This window comes from Heliangelus exortis, chromosome 21 (genome assembly GCF_036169615.1).
Source record: "Heliangelus exortis chromosome 21, bHelExo1.hap1, whole genome shotgun sequence".
NCBI lineage: Eukaryota > Metazoa > Chordata > Aves > Apodiformes > Trochilidae > Heliangelus > Heliangelus exortis.
Window position 1 is genome coordinate 5,467,067 of NC_092442.1, and position 21,849 is coordinate 5,488,915.

General features: G+C 41.4%; 2 protein-coding genes across 2 annotated transcripts; both read left to right on the forward strand.

The window, feature by feature from the left end:
• The first annotated feature begins 1,080 nt into the window (after positions 1-1,080).
• On the forward strand, positions 1,081-3,292 carry MRPS17 (mitochondrial ribosomal protein S17). The gene is made up of 3 exons (XM_071765671.1): positions 1,081-1,173; positions 2,459-2,605; positions 2,827-3,292. Exons 2-3 carry the CDS (start codon positions 2,483-2,485, stop codon positions 3,115-3,117), a joined length of 414 nt encoding a protein of 137 aa, XP_071621772.1. The 5' UTR covers positions 1,081-1,173; positions 2,459-2,482; the 3' UTR covers positions 3,118-3,292.
• A 2,368-nt stretch (positions 3,293-5,660) lies between these two features.
• NIPSNAP2 (nipsnap homolog 2) lies at positions 5,661-19,949 on the forward strand. The gene is made up of 10 exons (XM_071765589.1): positions 5,661-5,833; positions 9,950-10,089; positions 10,168-10,213; positions 12,783-12,877; positions 14,847-14,917; positions 15,225-15,365; positions 15,786-15,817; positions 17,053-17,147; positions 17,981-18,064; positions 18,777-19,949. The coding sequence occupies exons 1-10, from the start codon at positions 5,748-5,750 to the stop codon at positions 18,839-18,841; spliced, it is 855 nt and encodes a 284-aa protein (XP_071621690.1). The 5' UTR covers positions 5,661-5,747; the 3' UTR covers positions 18,842-19,949.
• The last annotated feature ends 1,900 nt before the right edge of the window (positions 19,950-21,849 follow it).

The following is a 21,849-nucleotide window of genomic DNA, read 5'->3' on the forward strand; positions in this document are numbered from 1 at the left end:
CACCATTCCCTGCCACCTTAAAAAGGGGAAGCTCTGCACTGTCATCCTCGTAAGTAAATACTACGCCCTACCTGCCCTCTTTCCTGTGGTGACAGATGATGGGACAATAATGCCTGAAGAGAACAAGCCTGAAAAGTGGGCAGCAGCCAAAATACTTGCCAGTAGAAAAAAAAAAACCAACATTAACACATTTAAATAAAAAAAAAAAAAATTAAAAAAAAAAAAAAAGGGACAGCCTGAAGCCACAGAAACAGAGACCACAAGCTCTGGGAGCTGCCAGGAGCACATTACCTCCAAGGCAATGGCAAAGTCAAGGCTTTTTGTGCCATTATTGATTTTGGAAGGTTTTCTCCAACCTCCCATTTTTGATACATACATTGTAGCTGAATTTCCACCAGGATATATATAAGTAAGGACAAGAAGCCAGTTCTCAATTCATACATGTTGCAACTGTTCCAACTTTACATGGAACACCTTTAAGATCTGGATCATCAACAACAGGTGGCAGTGGAAAAATTTAATTTCTGTACCCACAGATAATAACACAGAAGACACCGTGCTGACCCAGGGTTTCACCCCATGAAACGCAGGGTGTAAAACGGCCCCTCAGCTCTCACACCTCAGCCTCCTCACCTCCTCCCAACACCTGTAGGCCAAGGCCTGCTGCAGACTGTGACCAGCTCCACTTTGCTGCTAAACGTGGCACCCAGAAACTATTTCTGAGGAAAACCAGCCTGGATTCAGCTGTGGGAGCCCTCAGCAGCCGGAGCCAAAGCAGTCCCCGCACAGACAGCAGCTCCCTGAGGAGACAGGGCCCACACCAGCACCCTACACCCCATCTCCCCTGGCCGCAGGCGCAGCAAGGCTCTCCCTCTACCTGAGAGGCTTAAAAAAATATTTAATTTCCACGGGCTTTAGTCTCGCACCGCCCAGAAAGCGGCGGCCAAACCAAACCAACCCAACTCGCGGAACTCCTCAGGGGCCGCCACGGCGCCTGCGCCCTCAGCGCTTGCCCAGAGGCTCCGCCCCTCATTGGCCACGCCCACTGCACACATGACCACGCCCATCACACCCGTGGCTCCGCCCCCGCCGCGCGGTTTTTCCGGTGCCGCCCCCGCCCTTTCCGTCTCCGTTTCCTCAGGGCCCTGAGGCGCAGCGGCGGCCGCGGTGCTGGTGAGAAGGGCCCGGGCTATGGGGCGTTTGTGGGGCTGGAGCTGCCGTCTGGGTGACGGCTGAGATGAGGCCCGGTGCCTGCGGGACAGGGCCGGCCCCTCAGCCCTGCTGGCAGGGAGGCTGCTGAGGCCGGGCCTGGTGGGGGGGCCTGGGGAGAGCTGTTGGAGGGGTGAGGGAAGGCTCTAAGTCCATTGGTGCTGCCGTTTTTATCGTCTTCTTCTGGGTGAGATACACCTGGCCTCACCGGCTGGCTGCTGTCGTCCTGGTAGATCCCTTCTGCTTTCTGGGTGTTATTTATTTTGTACACGTCTGGTCCCTGTGAGGTGTCCTGGTTAGCCCTCTGTTGCAGGAGGGCCTCTCACACTGCCTCCTTCCTCCAGCCCTGTCATGTAGCTGAGTCAAGGATGGGAAAAGCAGCCCCGACCCTATGGATGTGTTTTTGTGTGCCTGAAGTGTACTTTTGATGTGTTGCAAGAATGGGTAGATGGATAAGTCAGCAGTAGCTGAGTAGGAGAGAAAAAAGTTCTTAGTCTTTGTCAGTTGTAATATTAGTTTGGGTCTTCTAATGTTCTGGCTGGTTTGCTCATGGCAATTGCAAGACTGCTGAAGAAAGCTTTCCTTAATTAAAAAAAAAATAGGATAATGGAGTATAATTACAAGAAAGAACTAACTCTAAAGTAGTCACACATACCATAGGTCAGGCAGCTCTCTTCTATGTCACTTATTCTTTGGGAAGTTTATTACCTTTCTTTGGTTTCATCAGCTCAGCTAATAATGAGATGCACCAAGCCAAATGACTTTGTGAGCAGGAGTCAGATGTTACTCCCTGTTTGGGTTAACTCTGGTCATCCACAGACCTGATGAACTAGTCCATCAAACCCAGCTGCTGGCATATGAGTTAAATGCATCATAATTTCCACACCTGTGCATTCTTATGTTGCAAGTGTGACAAGTGGCACGATCCAAAGGAATTTTCTGGACCTTATGGGTAGAGGTCTCACCCTCACACTATTAAGTGTGTTTTTACTGCCCTCCTGAAGTAACTTTCCCTGGTAAGGAGGACATGGTTATGTCCCTTATGTTGTAATAGAAGGCTGAGTTGTAGTGCAACACAGGGAGTTTTGAACTGCTTGGATTTATGCTGTTTTTCTAATAAAATGACTTAGCTAAGATGCTGCTCTGAAATGGAAATTACTGTTTTGGTATTGGTCAGAAACTGGTTGTGTTGCGTTTGGGTTTTTTTTTTGTTTTTTTGTTGTTAAATTAACTGTCTGCTTGTTGCCAGGCACTGGATGACCACAACTAAACGATGTCTGTGCCACGTGGAGCTGTCCATGCAAAATGGATAGTGGGGAAAGTTATAGGAACCAAAATGCAGAAAACTGCCAAAGTGAGAGTTACCAGGCTTGTGCTGGATCCCTACTTACTAAAGGTAAGTGCTGCTTCACAACTTTGCTTGCATGGTAATTTTTGTAGTGTGTGGGACAATGTTTTATGGGTTTGTCTCTTCTTTTCTGATCAAAAATGAATCAAATTAAAAAAAAAAGAGATGAGGCTTCTCCTTAGTGAAACGTAGTTTGGTTTATATTGACTATATTTATCAACTGTTTCATTTCAAAATCTAATTCAGTGTTTCCTGGTTTTCTTCTGCAGTTCTTTAACAAAAGAAAGACCTATTTTGCCCATGACCCACTGCAGCAGTGCACAGTTGGAGACATTGTTCTTCTTAAAGCTTTGCCCGAGCGAAGGAGCAAACACGTGAAACATGAACTGGCTGAAATTGTCTTCAAGGTTGGAAATGTCATAGATCCAATAACAGGAAAACCCTGTGCAGGAACCAGATTCCTGGAAAATCTGTCAGATTCAGAAAATCTGACTGAGGCAGATACTACCTATCTAAGTGAAAAACTTCAGGAACTTAAAGTTGGTTCAACAGACAAATAACAAGAAAATATTTAAGCAGAGGGATTCTCACCTTTTCTCGTGTGAGATGTTTGGGGCCCTCCTGTTGTATGTTAAATGTTTCAGTGACATTTGTAGTCAAATTGAAGAGTCAGCATAGCTGCTTGTAAGAGCAGATAATACAGATTGATAGGCACTTCTGAGCTTTAAATTAAAATACAAAGAAAATGTGAGTTTAGTGTTAACACTTTTTTGTTGCATGTAGTTTTGCTCTAGGCTTTGTCAGGTTCAAAAGTCAACTGCTCACTTGGAATGACTCCTCTGTCTTGAGAGATAAAAACATAACTGTGTAATGTTTGAGTTTGGTGGGAAGGTCATTACATTGTTTGATTTCTCTGTATTTCAGGCAGTATTTTGTGGTTTGTAGGTTTATTTAATACAATGCAATTAAACCTTTTGGAAGGAAGTGCAGAATTTTAAAACCAGCTACCTGCATGTGTCCTTTTTTCCTCTGACAGTTGCACATAGCACATTGCAGTATCTTCTGGCTTCTAAATCTCAAACCCTCAGCCACTTTTATCTTTATAATAGCAGTAAGGTGAGAACAAAAACTGTGGGTGGTTTAGTGTGGTTGCTTTTGTAACCTGTCAAAGGAATTACTGAGTTCTGGCAGAAATGGATCTCCTCAAACTGCCAGCAGGAAATAGAAGCTGAGAATACAAGGCAAAAAAGATGGAAGTACAGCTTGTTAGACTTAGTCTCATCAGAAAAACTCATTAAAACAGCTCATTTTGGTAAGGATACAGGGACTGATCTCTTACAGAGTTTCATACTAAACTAGAAGGCTGCAGCAGTGAATGATTAAAGATGACTTTGTCCTGTTACAGCTCTGGGGATGTTGTCCTGTCTTCCAGGACATAAAGCAGTGTGTGTTCAGCTGTCCCAGCAGCCTGGTGTTGCTGGCTTTTCATTTGGATATAAATGAGAATTCACCCTCAAACCCAGCATTTGTGGGGACAGCATTCCATGGCCCTGTGTGGAGGGGAGAGTGGTGTATCCAAGCTGGGAGAAATTATTTTAAAGTCTCTACCTATGTCATTGGACATCAGAAGCTAAACAAGGTGTATCTAAACAGAGTAAAATGATGTAAAATACCTTACTTTAAGAATCTGAGCCAGCTTGCACTACCAATCTGTTGCTTGTGGTCTCTTCCATGGTCAGTAGTGTAAATCCTTTGCCCTTTAACTTCCTTCACATGCATAAAATCCATTTCAGCTGCCTGCAAATTGCTAACAAAGTCCAGTTGAACTCAGCATATTATTTGGGCCTGGAAGAATGAGAAACTTAAATTTTATTCAGTGCTTCAGAGGGGAAAAAAAAAAAAACACTCCTCTTGGAGTGCTTGTCCTCAAACACTGTTCTGCTTGTCAGATCAATAGGTTGGGATGTCAAGATACCTTGATTCAGGTGTCTGCAAATCAGTAATGTAAATGTGCTCTGAGAAAGTTGTCTCCAACATCTGGGTGTGGGTTGCTGCTGTTGCTGTGTTTGCTGTAGAGGTTTAGCTTTGTGTAAATCACTCAGGAACTGCAGCTGGGTGGTTAATGCCCTTATCAGAGTGGAAGGAAACCTGGGCTCTGACTCCTCAAGGAAATGTAAATTGTGAAACTTCATCCCCAGCAGAGACTGAGAGGAATCAGACCCCCATTGGAACATGGCCCTGCACTTCAGGAAATGCACTTTAGTTGTAGAATAAAGGAATTTGGTCCTCAGCACTTGGGATACAAGTGTTCTAACTAGACAGATTTATAAGAAATGGAACAAGTTTCCTGTTCCAATAATGAGTTGCATCTACATCTAACTGTTGGAGTAAATCTTCCCCTGTATCTCCTGTGATTTTCCTTGAGTAGATGTCAAAATCTCTTTTTCTTCCTAAGATTCACTTCAGGATGTTGGTTTTAATTTACGTGCCAGCACTGGAAGGATTGTGCAAGACCTTGATGCTCAGATTGGGGTTAAATGGGCATAGTTTCAAGTGTAACACCTTTGTAAAAGATTTATGACAGTTGTAGGTTTATCAGGGCTCTAAAGGGACACCACAGGTGCCTCCCTGATGCAGAAGCCTCAGATCTAAAAAGCCATAAAATGCCAAGGGAAAGCTGCACAGTGCCCTCCCCTACACTTTGTGTGTTCTGTGTAGGAAGACCCAGTTTGCTCATTAACTTATAATCTGTATTTATTGGCTGGTTTTCTTTACAGCTGCCCTTTACCCATTAGTCTAATTACAACTTTACTGTTAATTTAATCCAATTTAAGGCCTCCATGCCAGCAACCACCTCCCCTTTCACCCAATTAACGGCTGCTGCCACTCAACCGCAGCACCCGGAAAATATTTTGGCTGCCTGGGGGTGAAGCGATGCGCCTGAAAAACAAGAAACGCGATTTCTGCACAGACTTCAGCGCACTCCTGGGCTCTTTTCCCCGTGTTTCAGGCCGGGGCCCCCCCATTTTTTATAATTTTTTGGGGGGGAAGAGGGAGAGAGGGTCTGTTCGCGCATGCGCGGGCTCTGCCCGGGGGGCGTGGCCTGCGGACCCTCCGCGCGCCGCTCGCCCCCCCCTCCCTTCCCTCTCCTGCTCCCCCCCCCCCCCCCCCCGCAGGCGGCAGGAACAAGATGGCGGCGAGAGTGCTGCTGCGGCGGAGCCTGGCGGGAGCCAGCGCCGTGCCGCGCCTCCCGCCCGGCGGCGGCCTGGCCCTCAGGTGAGCCCTGAGAGGGTGAGGCGGGCGGGAAAGGGCCGCCGAGGGAGGCTGGAGATGGAGACAACGACACCCGCGCCTCTCCTCGCCCCGCCGCGTAAACATCCCCCCCCTTCCTTCCCCCTACCCCGCCTCCCCTCCCCAACCCCTTTCCTGACTGGAAATGGCGCCCCGCTCGCCGGAGCAGCTGACGGGCTGGGCCCGCGGCCCTCCCGTGGGGCGCGGAGTGCGAGGTGCTCGGGGTGGCCTTCAAGGTCATGGGCCCCCAAGGCCAACCCCTTCCCTCCCTCCCTCCCTCCCTCCCTGCCCAAGTCCGTCCCTGTGTGGCGGTGATGGCCGCGCCGCTGAGCCCCCCGCGCCGCACCCCAGCCCTGTCCCTCCCGGAACGGGGGTGCCCTCCAACCCCCAGGCTCAGGAGGCACCGACACCCCATTGCTGAAGGCAGCAGAGTGCACAGGCACCCCGCGGCCACGTATCGCCGGATTTCGGGGTGCAGAGCCGCCCTCCATGCTTGTATTCCTGGAGTTGGGGTACGTGCATGCTCTGCACCCGGCTGTCCCTCCAGGATCAGGGTGTCCACAGTTCCTCTGCATCCCCACTCCACCCAGCAGCAGGGTGGGTGCCCTCCCTGCACCTGTCCTCTGATGTTGGGGTGCGTGGCTGCACACACAGCAACTCCCCGTGGTGTCAGGACGCACAACCAACCACTCCGGATTCGCTGCTGGGTTGCACCCTTCCCCACCTCCACGTTTCCCCCCGTGTCAGGGTGCGTGGCTCTGCACCCCAGCATCTCCCTGCCTTCCCCACGCACAGCAACACGCAGCCCCCACCCAGCATGAACGTGCTCCCCTCCAGTGTCGGGGCACACGTACTGGTGCTTCCCTTAGGAGCACAGACAGACAGACAGACAGACAATCCCCAGGTATCAGGGCACACGCACAGACTCATCCGTCTCGTTTTGGGGTGCATGCTCATATGTCTGATGTGCAAAGGGTCAGATGTGCAGACGAGTGGCAAGGGTGCACACACACACAGCTGAGAGATGTTCACATGTTTCTTGGGTAGAGGAAGCAGACTACAGATGCTCCCTGGGAGCTGGAGACACAAGTGACCAAGCTTGGATGGATCTGTACACATTTTTTCCTCCCTTTCTTTGACATGGGGAAAGCTGCTGTCTCAAGCTTCCAAATGGGCATCAGTCCCTGTGCAAGACCAAAGGCATCACTTCAAGCAGCTATTTAAAAGCAGGAATGGAGAATATATGTTGTGAGATCTTGCTTGCATGTTTTGGGTGTTTAGTTTCAAATAAACTTTGTTTAGACCACAGATCAAAACCTGTCAATTAAGACAAGTTGTTTTTCTTTCTCTTCCAGGCAGACATGGGTTACTACAAAATCTAAATATTTGACCTGATATCTCCCACACACTTTGTGTTTTGTGCTAAAGTGGAAGCTAAGGGGGAGACATGTTTTCACCATAATTTTTAATCTAAGCAAGCTATTCAGTGTTACCCTTTTGTGTTCACAGCCCAGTTATTGTAGAAAGAAGGTTAAGCTCATAGTTAACATTTCTAGGATAAAATCTTGCTGGCAGGGTCAAGCAGTACCTTAAAAGATTGCATGCAATCTCTCTTTAATCACTATTATTCTTAGAAAGCAAAAAATTATGAAACGTGGTTGTGGTTGATGGTGACAGCTGTCAGTCTGAAAACATTAATTTAGTCTCTACTATTCCAGAGCTAATCTTGTGTTCATGCTGCTCACATAATTGAACCAGTAATGAGTTCAGGGCTTCTTGATTTGTGGGTGTCTAGAATGACAGCAGTAGTGGAGGACTTCTCAAAGGGTATGGATTAAAAGTATGGCCCTAGCAGCTCAGGTTGGGTGCACTGAATCTCTGTTTTAATAAACTTCAGCAGCAACCATTCTTCATTACAAGTAAAGCAATATATTCAGATGGATAATTGTGATTTGTTAGTCATTATCATGAGGAACAATTGCTAGGTAAAAAATTTTACATAAATGTAAATATTAAGTAAATGTAAAGTATTACTCATTTAATTGTTTTGCAAATTAAGCATACCTCCCATTTTAGGTGCAGTTTAACATTCAAGTCATGAGACTCCTAATAGCAAAGGAATTTACTTCTTGGTATTATCCCTGTAACTCCAGCTTGCTCTTCCTGCTGATAAAGCTGCTTCACAAAAAGAGCATCATGATTATTTGTTCCTTTCATCTCAAAAGTTTGCTGCAAGCATTACCCTCGTAGAAGGGTGTTTTAATTCTGGTTTGCTGTCTGTTTAATAAGGGGAGGAAGTGGTGAGAGTTTACAGATCTGAACTGGAAATCAGCACTGTAGGACTGGGATTGAATTCTGCCTCCCAGAGCCCCACTTGCTGTCCAGTGAGTGTTGGTGATCACTTTAAGGGAACTCTCTAAAACAACTTGGATTTTTTAGGTGGGCTTTTACCTTGTCATCTGGGACAATCTGTGTTCCTGTGGCACTCCATGGAGATGTGACAACACAACTATGGTCACCTGTGCCTCATCTCCTCCAGCTGAGATCAGATATTTAAACTCCAGGCAGCTGTGTGCCCTCTATTCTAGCAACCACCTTATCATGGAATATTCCTTTAAATACTTGAGCTGGGGAATAGCTGCTTAGCTCTCAGCACAGTAGCTTGTTTGTGTGTTTGTCCAGGGCCAAAGAAGGCCCCATTTCAATAAATGCACCATTAAGGTATTTATCAGTTCTGAATACTGAAGGTCATCTCAGCTGCAGTTGTCCTTCTGGTTGTTATTGTTTTCTCTGCAATGAAATACTTCTGCTTTCCTCTGTCCTCCTTCCACAGGGTGAACCAGTTCATTATGTTATTTTCAGCTATTGGGACTAAAAGGTTAATTGTTGAAAAACATCACTAATGTGAACTACTTTTGTGCAATACAGACATGTTCATGTGGATATTTTTCCTGATGAAAGCTGAGATTTTCTTACCCATTTTTTTTTTCCTTGAGGGATTTTCACAAACTTTTGATATCTGGGAGACAGATTGGTTGTCATTAAGTAAGGATGAAGAGTTGACTTCTGTAGCAAGAAAAGGTTTAAATTTTCAGCTGTAGTACAACAGTTTTAGAATGTCAGATGTTTTAGTTTCTCAGCAGAAACCTCGTATCAAAAAGAGGCAAATAAAAGAAAGCCTTTCTTAGAAGAAAGAAGAAAAAAAAATTGAGGTTGGGGTCCCCTGGCAAACATTGTAAAGTATAAGTTAAATACATTGGCTTTCTCGTCCTGCTGCACAATTTTTGGTGATGGGTTTTCTGTCAGATGGAAAAGAGAAGAATAATTTCTTGAACACATCTCTTTAAAAGCCACATTATGAATTATGTTTTGTGCACTCTGTGATGTAAAGCAAAGTTATTATCTACACGTACTTGCAGAAACTGCATGAGGATTAGGAAAAAAAAAAGAGAGTTACGTTCTTCTGTTTTTTAAAAAATGGGAAATTGCACGTGTTTGGCAAGGAATATGGATCTGTACCCCTGCACAGTACAGTTGCCAGAATTTGGAACTGAAATATTTGCAGGCTGTTTGTATCCTGCCACGGGTCATTTTTCCAAGATTAGACTTCCTCATTAATTTTTTTTTTGGTCTAGAGATGTGCTATTTAACTTTTCCTTTTTTTTTTTTTTAGCAACATAGGAACATATGGCAGTTACTTTCCTATTTACTCTGTACAGATTTTTCCTTATGCCTGCTGTCTTTTTGCTCCTTTTCACTCCTGTCTGTAGATCAGGACAGGCCCAGCCTCTTCAGCAAAGGCACTTGATTAAAAATAAGATAAATAAGCAGCAAGAGCAGCTGAATAAAAGAATAAAAGTTGATGGTGGGTGGTTAACTAATGAGCTCTGCATCTAGTAAAATGTTGTATGAGAGGGTAAACTCTGGGGGGAAAAAAAATTGCCTTTACCTTGGTAGGAAGTGGCTCAGCGGAAAGTTACATCTGCGTAACTGTGTGTTATGATACTGTTTGCATTAAGCTTGATTGTGCCTGTGTTCCCTGCCTTGTGAGCATTGTCAAGACACACTCAGTGACAGTGTGATGTACTTGTTAACATGTAGGGGGCTGGTATCTTCAGCTAGCAGACCTCGTGAAGACAGTTGGTTAAAAACGCTATTTGTTCGCAAAGTCGATCCAAGGAAAGATGCTCACTCCAACCTTCTAGCCAAAAGAGAGACCAGCAGTCTGTATAAACTACAGAGTGAGTGTTATTTTTATATTTGACATTACCATTTCTTGATTCTGTTCCTGCGTTTCTCATGTGATGTTGTTGTTTCAGTTCACAATGTAAAACCAGAATGTCTAGAGGCCTACAACAAGCTTTGGTAAGTGTGTGGATTATGTTTGCACGTTTTAGACAATGTTGATTGGATCACAAGCAGCTCTGAAAATTGGCAAAGATAATTATTTAGAGGGGAGGTGGAAAAATTCTGCTTTTAATTTCAGGGTATGGTGTTAAATGATGTCCTTGGAGAGAGATGGCAAAAAATGCTTAATTCATTCCCTGCCTTCCCTCTTGGAGGTGTCATTTTCCTAAGCTGCAATTTAGGATGATGCCTTTTGTGAAGACACCCTTTTGGTTTTGGAAATGCTCCCCCTCTTCCCTTAATTGCTGTTCCATGCAAGTAGACCCTGGTGCTATAGCAGGTCCCACTCCAGCTGCCATGTAGGAATGTGTTGACTGGTTATTGTCTGGATACAAGAGGGAAAGAGAGGGATCACCAGTAAGTAAAACTACACGCCAGTATTAAATCCAAGTATAACTGAGGGGATTTAAGAAACTGATTTTCTGTCAGTTAATTTGTATCCTACAAAAGTAACCTTGCCACTTACCTGCTCTTGAAGAGCTGCAAGTCTTTGGACAGGATCTTTGCACTGGGGTGATATCCTCCAGAGGGAGCAGTACTGTTAGGAGTTTTCTCAAAAGTTACAGCTTTATGAAATGTATAAATTAGTAACATTTTAAATTTAGTACTTAAAAGGATGAAATTTCAGAAATATCAGTCTGGTTCTGCCTGCATAATCATTCCTCTGGACCCAGAACAACTTCCTTTTCAAGAACTGTATATTTAAGTTTGGAGATGTAGTAGTGACTCTCACATGGTTTGTAAGAGCAGTGCTTTAGTGCTGACAGGGATCATCTTGTCAGCTGAACAGAACATTCTCAGCATAATGATACCCCCTAGTGCAACCATTTATTTAAGTGTGGTGTAGTGGTGAGAGCAGCAGGGCTGGAGTGTGGGGAAGTTCACAACTCTCAGTTTACATCCTTAATTCTGTTGTTAGTTGACTGTACACAGCCATGAGTAATCTCCTAACATCTCTGTGCCTTCATGTGCTCAGCTTTGAAACTCTAAATAACTGCAAACTTTTCTCCTTGCTCTACAAACATAGAAATCCACTAGAATAACATTCAGGCTAAGGGATTTTTAGGTTTTTTCGTTTAAAAAAAAAAATGCATGCAGAAGCATCATTAGCATTCAACCAGCTTTCTGTTTAAAAGCTTAATATAAACATGTCCAGTTATACAAGGCAGCAAACCACTTCTCTGCTTCATCTTATGAGCTGCTTAAGTGTTGAGTGACACCAGAGTATTTTATTTTTGAGGAAAAAGACAGTAGCAAAGAAGGAAGTTGCTGGCAGCAATCAGATGAAGTGTCTGTGGTTAGATTTACTCTTTCCAAACCAAAGGAAACCTAAGTATTCCAAGGAAGGAGAAAACATAAGAATGGAGTAATAAAAAGAACATAAGCCTCTCTGAACTTCCCTCCTTCCTAAATTAAAGATGAACAGATTGCTTAATTCCCTACTCTATTTCAAATCAGGGTAAGGATTAGTCAGCATGTATTGATAAATAAATGATATAATGAAGACAATTATTAGAGTACTTTATCTCTGTGGAGAGTCACTGCACTTAAGAACCCCTTCTGAATAATTACACTTAAAAAGGAAAAAAGGGATGTTTCATAAGTGACTCTGTGGACTATTTTTTCTGTAACTTGCATCAAAATGTGTTTTAGGGTTATTGTAAGTGACAGGATCAAGAGGAAAACTCCTAGGTAATGACTCTCTGCCCAAGCCTACTTCCTTTTATTTTATACTGTGCAGAGACTCATTACCTTTGAGCCAAACCAAGGAAGAGGGGTAATTATTTAGATTAATTGACTTATTTATCAGTTAACCAATACAGTACAATGAAAGCTGTCTTAATCAAGCAGCAATTGGTAAAACTTAATTTCTTAATGCTAATGTAGGCCACTTTTAAAGTTTTTGGGGAAAAATGTTAGAAATACTGGAAATAGTCAAACAGAAATTTGTGTTAGAGGTATTTTTAAGGCCATTTCACTGCCTCAAACTCAAGACTACATCCTGAAATGGCAGAAAAAATAAGACTACATGCTATGAAGTAAAGACATTATTTATCAGTGAAGTTACTGTGTTTTATTCACTCAGCTCAACAGAAGTAGTAGCACTGCACCTGGTACAGAAAACTTCTCTCCTGGTTTTGTGTGTTCTGCCTTACGTGATAAAGCAAAGCTTTTCCTGAAGCAAATCCCCCATGTAGTTAGGCTGCATTTGCTGTGAGACATCCTGATGTTTGTTTTCCTAATGTGTTGAATTTTAGGCGATAGACATAATTTATTGCATGGAAAGAATTGTAGCCTGCTGTGTATTTGTCATGCAGTCCAAGAAGCACTTACCTTAAATTTCTTTACTGTTGTAGCTCTCTTTCCCCTTGCAATGCAGATTTTTGTATTTCAGCTTTCTCTTCTTGCAAAGTAGAGCTTGTGAATTTTCATACCATAATGCTAAACGTGTGGTGATTTGTTATACATATCAACTGTAGCCTCCCTGAGGAAATGCAACACAGTGTCTGTATTCCTTGTTTTCAAGTCAAGAGGTGCTGCCAAAGATTCATGAAGAAAAACACTACCCATGTGCACTGGTGGGGACTTGGAACACGTGGTACGGAGAGCAAGATCAGGCTGGTAGGAGATAGAAGTACAACAGAATGTAAAACCATACGAGTGAAACGTGTGCTTGGCAGGTTTCTTCTCTTTACATCATTTCTGTTGACAGTGAACCTTCAGCAATGTATCCAGCGAGGGTGTGTGTGCTACCAGTAGCCATAACAACATGTACAGTGCTTGCTTTTTTGTCTTGCTGAGTTTGAGAGCCAAGCATTAATTCCTAAAGTTTGTCCTATTGTTAATGCACTTGCATGTTTTCCAAGTGGTAGAATAACCAGTGGGAAAATGGTTGTAAAATGTGAGATTTTGCGGGCACAGATCATGTTCCTGGATATTTAGGGTAAAGGCAAACAACAAAAAACAAAAAAGTCTGAAAAACACAGACTTTATCTTGCATTGGCCAGTATAAAAGCTCTACTCAGACTTCAGTTGCTGTGTGAAAATAAAACTGAAATCCTTCACACCATCTGAAAAAATGATGGCACTGTAAAGTCAACAATAAACTAGGCCTTTACTGGAGGAAAGTAAAAATATTTCTGTCCACATTTATATAAATGTACTGCCTAACTATGCAGATTGCAAATATATTTGAACTAGAAGTTACTGAAGAGCTGCCACCGAGGTAATTACAAAGAGCCCAGTGTAGAGAGAAAAGTTGAACATTTCCTGGGCTCTGGGAAATAGAAGGAATGGGAAGCCACCAGTACAGAGTGGTGTGCTGATACCTGTTATGTAGCTCTGTTGTTAGAGCTGTGCTAGTATCAAGATCATTGCTTCATTATTGATAAATAAACTCATGTTCACATTTTTTTCCTGCACTCTCAGCATATTGCAATATTGAAACTGAAGAAAAGCAAAGAAATAACAGTAGATGAACCAAAAAGCATCTGAGAAACTGTTCGAAAAGTTGAAGGGAAATTGGAGAATGAAGACAATTTAAATGAGACTGTCTTAGCTAGGTTTAATTTGCTGCTTTTGTAACATATTAACATAGACTCTATCTGTAATTGCATCCATAGCCTGCCTTGAAAATGTTACTGCAACAGTTGTAGCAGTGTAATAAAGCAGCTTATGGGGTTTTCTTGTGCCCAGGCTGTGTTAATATTGGGTTAATAAATCAAATTTGCCCTGGGGATAAGGCAGCAGAGACAACAGGAGCATTGAATGAATCTCCTGTCATAGTGAAGTGCCTTGCATTAATCTCCAGTTTGCTCTTCTGGAAAAGGCACAAGACTGCTTTAGAGGAGAGAAAATAACTTTTGTGACTCTTTGAGATGAAATGCTGTTGCCTTGCTGTATCAAGTGCTTGTAAACATTTTTCATTATTTATTAAAAGTAGGTATTACGATTTATTAAAGAGATAATGCTTTGAAAAACCTCAAATGTAGATATGTAGATACCTGTTCTAAAATTGTTCTTATGGGGAAAATCCCAGCAATTATAACAATTCTAGCATGTTCAGATAGCTTTTGCTTTTTTTTTTTTTTTAATATAAACTTTAGCTCAAAAATAACATTTGCATTGTTTTTAATGACCTACAGAAAATGTGTCACTCTTATTGCTTGAGTAGTTTACTGAACTAAAAAGTGTACCCCTTTATTGCTCTTAGATAAAATTGGGCTAAAACAAGTTTTTTGGAATTGTCATCGTCTCAGATTTAATCTCAATTTCCACTACAGACATGTAAAGTCATCACATCCTACTAGCATGGCAACAAAAAGTCCTTGCAGAAATTTCCCTCTTACCTTTAGAGTAGATGGCAAAATTTTCCAAGAGAATCCTTTTTAAAAACCAGATGATTCAATTATTCTTAAAACATTCAAAAGTGTAGTGCTTTCTTTAATGAAAACCTATTTTTTAAACCTGTTACCTGACTTCTGTTTTTTTATAATTCTGTAGTATCAGGAGCAATTTATACTGTAATGTTCCATAATATTTAGCACTGGTCTGTGACTTCCCTGAGAAAGCTTCTTTTTTTCTGTTTCAGTTCATCTCTGGAGGTATGAGGGAGGCTATCCAGCTCTCAATGAGGTCATGAGTAAACTCCGTCAAAATAAGGTAAAAGGCAGGGATTCTTTTAGAACTGGTTATTTTACTGAAAACAGAACAAAGATTACAGCAAAAAACCCTCCAGGAACACTTTATGAAACACACTCAGTACTGTGGTAAGACACCACCCGAGATTTTCAAACACACCTGGAGAACTCAGCTGCCTTTCCAATTTAAAGGATTTCAAAACAGTTTAACAGATGCCTCAAAACCCCAAGAGAGCATAAAACAAATAATCTAAGCCACCTTATGGCATCCTGCTTTTTGTTGCAGAATCAGAATGCACAGTTTGACAGGGATCCTGTTGTTTTTTTAGGAATTCACAGAGTTCCGCAAAGAACGGGGGAACATGCTCCTCTCACGCAAGAACCAGTTGTTGTTGGAGTTCAGTTTCTGGAATGAGCCTGTTCCCAGAGAGGGTCCTAATATTTATGAACTGAGATCCTACCAACTTAGAGTAAGTTTAAGGTTTTTTGGGGGGGGGGGTTTAATTTTTAAGCTGTCGTAAAATGCTCGAAGCGTGTTTATACGGGGTGGGTGGAAAACAGAGCTCATCTTAAAAATCTGGTTCTTATCAAAGCTGAGTCATTGTTGTTCTCAGTGTGGGGTCCAAAATGAAGGCAGGCTGCAATGAGATACTGATATCTTCAGGGCTGAAAACTCTGTGTTTTTATTTGAAGGAAACCAGGCAAATGACTAAGAAGTAATACAGTAAGTAAACAGCAATTAGAGATGATTATAACATGATCATCACCTGAAGGAAGTGATTTCATTAATGCATATTTTTTTCCATAAGTAAATGTTGTGAAAACTGTCCGAGTATTCTGACTTAAAAGTCTTTAAACTACAGTTTTAACAGTCTGTTTTGTTTTCGTAGCCTGGAACAATGATTGAGTGGGGAAATTACTGGTAAGTGTTGATTTAGCACTTGGGATGTTTAAAAATTACAGAATCATAGAATGTGGAAGAAGCAGAATGGTAACACAGCATTTCAGTTCCCAGGTTCATGTCCTGCTTCTGTGCTTTGCAACCTGCAAGATAGTTCTTTGGCCCTTAATGTACCCTTTGAGGAAGGAAAAAGGAATTCTGTGTGCAAGCAACATTGTGGCTACTGTGGTTTGACTTCCCTTCACAAAACCCTTCTAGTTTGCTGTAGTATAGCAGAAACCATTTATTTTCCTTTATTTATGGCAGTTAAATCCTTGAGACTGTGTTGAACTTTCACAAGACCACTAGAAGCTGGCTTAGTTTAAATGGGCTAATATCTTGGCTTCTCTAATCTTTAAAAGTCAAGTTGCTTCTTGAAAAGCTGTGGGGCATCAGATTTGTATTTTAATATATAGGTTAAAAACATTTCACAGGCTTCTGTTGAGTTCATGCTTCTGAGTTTTCCTTATTTAAAATCAGTTGTAAACTTCTTTCAGTTTACATTTACTGTTGTTGCAATTCTGATATTGGATATTTAAACAGTTTGGAATATTTTCAATTATTTTGACAAAACTGAGGACTTGGATTTTTACATGTCACTATTACTGGTATAAATTACTTAATTACAGTAATTTGAATAAGTTGAATTTAGGATTTTTATAAAATAAGCATACCTATAGCAGTACCCAATCTGTTGTAGAAGATGCAACATATTCATAGTTAAGAGCAATACTTATCCTATTCACACAACACAACATGGGGCAGTGGATAGGAGAGCTTCATAGCAAAGGTCTCTGTGAATAAAAAGTTATATTCTGCTACCACAAAATCTGTGCTGGATGAGTGTGGCACAGATGATATGACTGAAACTCAAGGATTTAATTTTAGAAGAACCTGCTGTAAAGATGGGCTGCCACTTGATACTGTTACAGCAATTATCTTTATGTTGCATCTGTAGCTGAAGAATGACCAATGCACAGTGTACTAAAGGTGTAGGCCTCCAATTTTAACTCATTTTAACAAAGTATATAGGTAGATATTAATTATTCAATGCTGAAAATCAGTGTATTGCAGATCTTTTCCTTAATTTTAACTACTGAAGTGTACTGCAAATGCTGCTTAACATTTTGGCTTCTTTTTAACTCTGTTTTCCTTTCAATTATCACTTATTCCCTCCCCAGACCTGCTCTTTCAGTGCCTGTTTTGCTCTTCTGTAGGGCTCGTGCAATTCGTTTCCGACAGGACAATAATGAAGCAGTTGGAGGATTTTTCTCACAAATTGGACAGCTGTATATGGTTCACCACCTCTGGGGTAAATTTGTCCTCTGCTTTCTTCTCACTGAATCATCCCCTTGACTTATGACTTTGCCCAGGAGACAGGGTTTTTACAGAAGGCAAAGGAGTGTCTTTAAAAGAATTTTTCGGTTTTACATCAACAGTGTGACTATTTTTTTATTATCTTTTGTGTAGGTAACTTTAGCAAGCAGAATTGAACACTACATCTTTTGTTCTGGTTCTGCTAACAGTTTCTCATGGTCCTTTCTTATTAGGGACAACTTAAGTTTGCTTTCAATAGCATATGCCTGACAAGCCATGTCCTGCCATCTCTTTTCTCTTTCCCCATTCATGCTGAAGTCAGGTTTTTACACTTTAATTTGGAGCATCACATATAGCACCCCTACAAAAAAGACAATCCAGCATTTATTTAGATTACTACATCGTGGTGGTTTGGCTTTCTCTGTGTGTTAGTCTGCACAAATTCTTAGCTGCTTTTCCCCTTAGGTTTGTTTCAAGTTGAATAAACTTCTCGTCTAATATTTATTTAGAAAATAAGCAGAACTATCTTCATATCTCAGCAATTTAGAATATTCTGAGACTAGAAATCTCACACTACTTATGTAGAACTTTACTCTGTTGCATCATCTTTCTTACCTGTGTCCAAGACATTCTCTTTCTTCCCCAGTTCCTTCTGTTTGCATTGGTTTGGGAGCTTTTCCTCTTTATGGAGAACTTCTTCTGACTTTTTTCCTTCCCAGTCTTTGCAGCCTCCTAGTTACATACTAGAATACTTTTAAAGGAGCTATTCATGTGCAGAAGGAAAAGGAATTACTTCTAAGCTTTGTGCTTCTTATTTTCCCTCACCAGCTTACAAAGACCTCCAAACCAGAGAAGATATAAGGAATGCTGCATGGAATAAACCTGGCTGGGATGAACTAGTCTATTACACAGGTAACCTATTAACTTCATTGGAATGCTGGAGCTAGACTCTTGTGCATGCCATCATTTCTGTTCTTCAGTACATTGATTAAGGATAAAATATTTTGTATTCCTGCTGCATGTGTGTTGGTGTGTCAGTTTTTCTACTGTAAGGGACACTACTAGCTAAAAAATTGCTGCCTTAACAATAAGTTTTTATACAAGCACCTCTCCTAGAGCAGAACAGATTTGTGTAAATTTGTGTCCAAAAATTTAAGGAGCCAGCAGTGAAATTTGTATTAAATTATTAACTCTTAATACTTCATGGAATACAGGAGCCTTGTTAAATGCATTCCTTTGAAAAAGGAATTTAGACTTTGGAACCAGAAGCCAGGAGATCAAAGATATCTTTCATAACAAAATTCACAAAAGTATGCTAAGCATGTATGATTTGGCTCCATAGGGTGCATTTCAAAGGAAGTATACCAGAAAAATGTAAGATAACTTTCATTATGGTGAAAAGGAATAGGAATATTTGTCATCAAAGGAGGAGACAGATTATATTTAAAAATTCACTTGTTCTCTAAACTACCCTTCAGTTGCAGGAATGTTGGTGGTTACTGATGGCTTGGCATGCACTAGCTAGCAGAGTAATTTGAAGACAGTATTATCTGTTCAAACTGAGTGTGCAGAATGACTGAAGATCTCTGCTAGTGAAATTAAACCCTGTCTCAATTTTTTTCAGTGCCCCTTATTCAGGAAATGGAGTCCAGAATTATGATACCGTTGAAGATTTCTCCGCTTCAGTAAAGTCCCTGATTTACTTGTGCCTACATAGTTAAAGTGACAAGTTTTTGTCTTAAATTAATTTATGGTATACATTGTATATCATAGTCTGAAATATAAAAGTACTGTATTGAGCTTATAAAAGAGACCTCTTTTCTTCAGAATCTAATGACCTTTTGCTTTTAGGATTGTAACAAGAAAAAAAGATATCTGGGACTGTAATTAAAAGGTTGGTTAATTGAGAACAAGTGCAAAGACATTCGAGTTCCTCTGTGAGACAGCTCCTCAGGTTAAATTTGGCATACAGTATTTAATACACTCTGCTGTGTAGACAGTGCCCTTGTTCAGAAACAACAACAGAATCCAGTGTTACAGTTGCTGCAGCCTTTGAGTAGCAGAACAGTGACCACAGATTTTAAAAACAAATGTGGGAGAGCCCTTGGGCAGCTCTGAAACACACCTGGCTGTTCCAAGATCAATAGCTCTGAATTTACAAATGGGCAGTCATGAACTGAGGCTCTGTCAGGAGATAGCTTATGGGCAGAGAATAGGGCATTCTGTTTTGCAAGGACTCTGGAGCCTGTTGGAACTAATTGCACATTTGTGTAGATAATCTGCACCTGAAATTAATTTTGTGAAGTACAACCTACGCTTTCCAAACAAATCTTGACAAGAGGTGGTTGTCTGAACACTCTGCAGGGAATCAAGTCGAGTTAAATACATTTCTCTCTACAAATACTTTAGAAGTCTAGGAAAAGGGGTTTAATTTAATAAGCAATCATGACTTCAGACATATGCTTGGTCAGGTGTTTCACTAACTGTACAGTAGGTACTTCTGAATTGATGTGTGAAACTGCAGCATGTTGAGCCAGTAGGATTGGCATAAAGCAGTGTCCATTATGTCCAGTTCTATTTTGGTTTCACTTTTAGATTAGAATATATCAACACTTTTGGTGTCTGCAATGATGTGAACATCCTGTAAGTGAAAATAATAGTCTCTCTTTCAACTGGCTACAAAAATCAGTGTAACATACAGAATGTACAAATCAGCTACTGAATGTCCAGTTTGTACATTTCAATGAGTTTTCAGGAAGAACATATCAGTCAATAAAATCCTTTTAATTTTCACATATTACTGGCACCTTATATGTATTGCAGCACCTGTGTTTTCTCTCTTGCAGTGCTTATTATGAAAAATTTGAACAATTACATTGAAGATGTCAGCTTAGCCCATACCACTTCTCTGTGTCAGTGACAGCATGTCCCAGTATTCTCCTCTCCTTCTCCAAAATGAGTTTGCAGTATCTCTGTTACATCCCATTTTGCTAAGTGTTCTGGAGGTCATAAGTGCTGTGGTGTAAAATACAAATTATGTTTCCTGTTGATTTTCTCTACAAATTATGCTCAGGTCTGATTTCTTCTTTTCTTCCCATGTGAAACACTGCACTCCTGCCTTGGCTTGAATTTCGTCTTGAACAAAGTCAATATTTGGTCTGATTCTTGTCTATTTTCATATTTTCCTTCTAATGATAGGATTTCACTGAGTAAAATTCTGTACAGTATTAGCTTACATTTCTCAGCTGGGCTTCCTAAGTGGGCCAAGTGCATCATTTCAGCTGTTCCTTCTTGTGAAGTAGTCACAAGCAGTACTGTCATCTGGGGCTGTCATAATTCCAGACTTTTGAGACTACTGTTTAGCTGCAAAAGGAAAAATATTACTATCAGCTTCCAGACTTTGTTATTATTCACAGTAACCTCCCATATTTCTTGTTCCTAGAGAATTGTGTGATAACTTACACCTCATAACCAGTAACCTGTCAGAGACATAAGGTGAAAAACATTCACAAAGTTACAGAATTTTGTGGCTGCTGATGCAATCCATGTTTCTTACCTTCAGATTTAATTTCAGTCAGGCCAGGCTGTTGTTATTTAAGGACCATGAAATTTTGCACAAATAAGAAATTTAAGGAATCACTGGATGCTCTGCAGGGTGATGTCATATGGCACAAGTCTCTTCAGTCTGCTGAAGATCTGAATTCCTGGTGGTGTTGTCATGCATTACAAATGTGCCTCCTGTCATGCAGAGCTTCAAACTCACACTGGCTGCCATCAGAAAGGGCTTAGTTCTGTTATTTTAGTTACAGCTAACTGTGTAAACTCATGGACCAGACAGAACACAGTAATGTCACCCTTTCCTTGCTTCCCTTTGCCTGAGCCCTTTCTGAAATTGGTTTTCCCCCACTGTGAACATTGTGATTTTTTCCCCTCTTAATTTCATGGCCATGTCTGCCTACTTCCTCTGACTAGCAGAACTTCAGCATTTCTTACAGCAACACTTGTAGAGTTCAGAACTGAAATGGTTGGGAAGAGAGAAACAATGCCTGGGAGTCTCTGGGCTAATTCTCAATTCCCCTGTAATGAAGACAATTAAAATCAAATTTAGTTGTCCTGTGCTCTTCCTAGAAAAGACTGCAAACTCTTCTTTTAAGAAGTCCCCTCATGCAAATTGAATATCTAACTTCAACCAGTTCTGCCTCAGTGAATAATTACATTAAAAGAGAAGCTTTGTAGGAAGCTGTGTGCCTCTCTGTGCTCTTAGGAGCCCCACCTGAAGACCAGGTATTTACTTGCCTGATGTTTGCTTCTCTCCAGACTTTGTTCTGCTGTGATGGGATATCTTGGGGTGAATTGGTACCTTGACTGCAACGTTGAAACTTCCCTCACACTGCTTTATTCCCATCTATTTTTTTCCCCAGTATTTTACAGACAAAAGAGCTTACCCACTCAGTAGGCCAAGTAACTCTTTTGGTACCTCCTGGACTTGAGGTCGGGCTTTCTATTTGCCCAGTTGGAAGAGGGGTGGTGTTTTTTTTCAAACCAGTCAGACCTAAAGAGCTGTTGTGAAATCATTGGCATGATGCCACGTTTCCATAGCAGTCAGACTGGCAGAAGATACTTCTGTGAATGTTAACATCTCTGTGGCACAGAGCCTCCTGCACAGTCTTCTGACTTCAGCATCAGTGAAGTTACAA

What these genes read in the sequence shown, in the direction of transcription:
- MRPS17 (XM_071765671.1), top strand. Translation starts at nt 2,483, where the DNA reads ATGTCTGTGCCACGTGGAGCTGTCCATGCAAAATGGATAGTGGGGAAA. An exon ending in TGGATCCCTACTTACTAAAG is followed by an intron (nt 2,606 to 2,826) that starts GTAAGTGCTGCT and finishes TTTCTTCTGCAG; the next exon opens with TTCTTTAACAAAAGAAAGAC.
- NIPSNAP2 (XM_071765589.1), top strand. Translation starts at nt 5,748, where the DNA reads ATGGCGGCGAGAGTGCTGCTGCGGCGGAGCCTGGCGGGAGCCAGCGCC. An exon ending in CAGTCTGTATAAACTACAGA is followed by an intron (nt 10,090 to 10,167) that starts GTGAGTGTTATT and finishes TTGTTGTTTCAG; the next exon opens with TTCACAATGTAAAACCAGAA. An exon ending in ATTGAGTGGGGAAATTACTG is followed by an intron (nt 15,818 to 17,052) that starts GTAAGTGTTGAT and finishes GCTCTTCTGTAG; the next exon opens with GGCTCGTGCAATTCGTTTCC.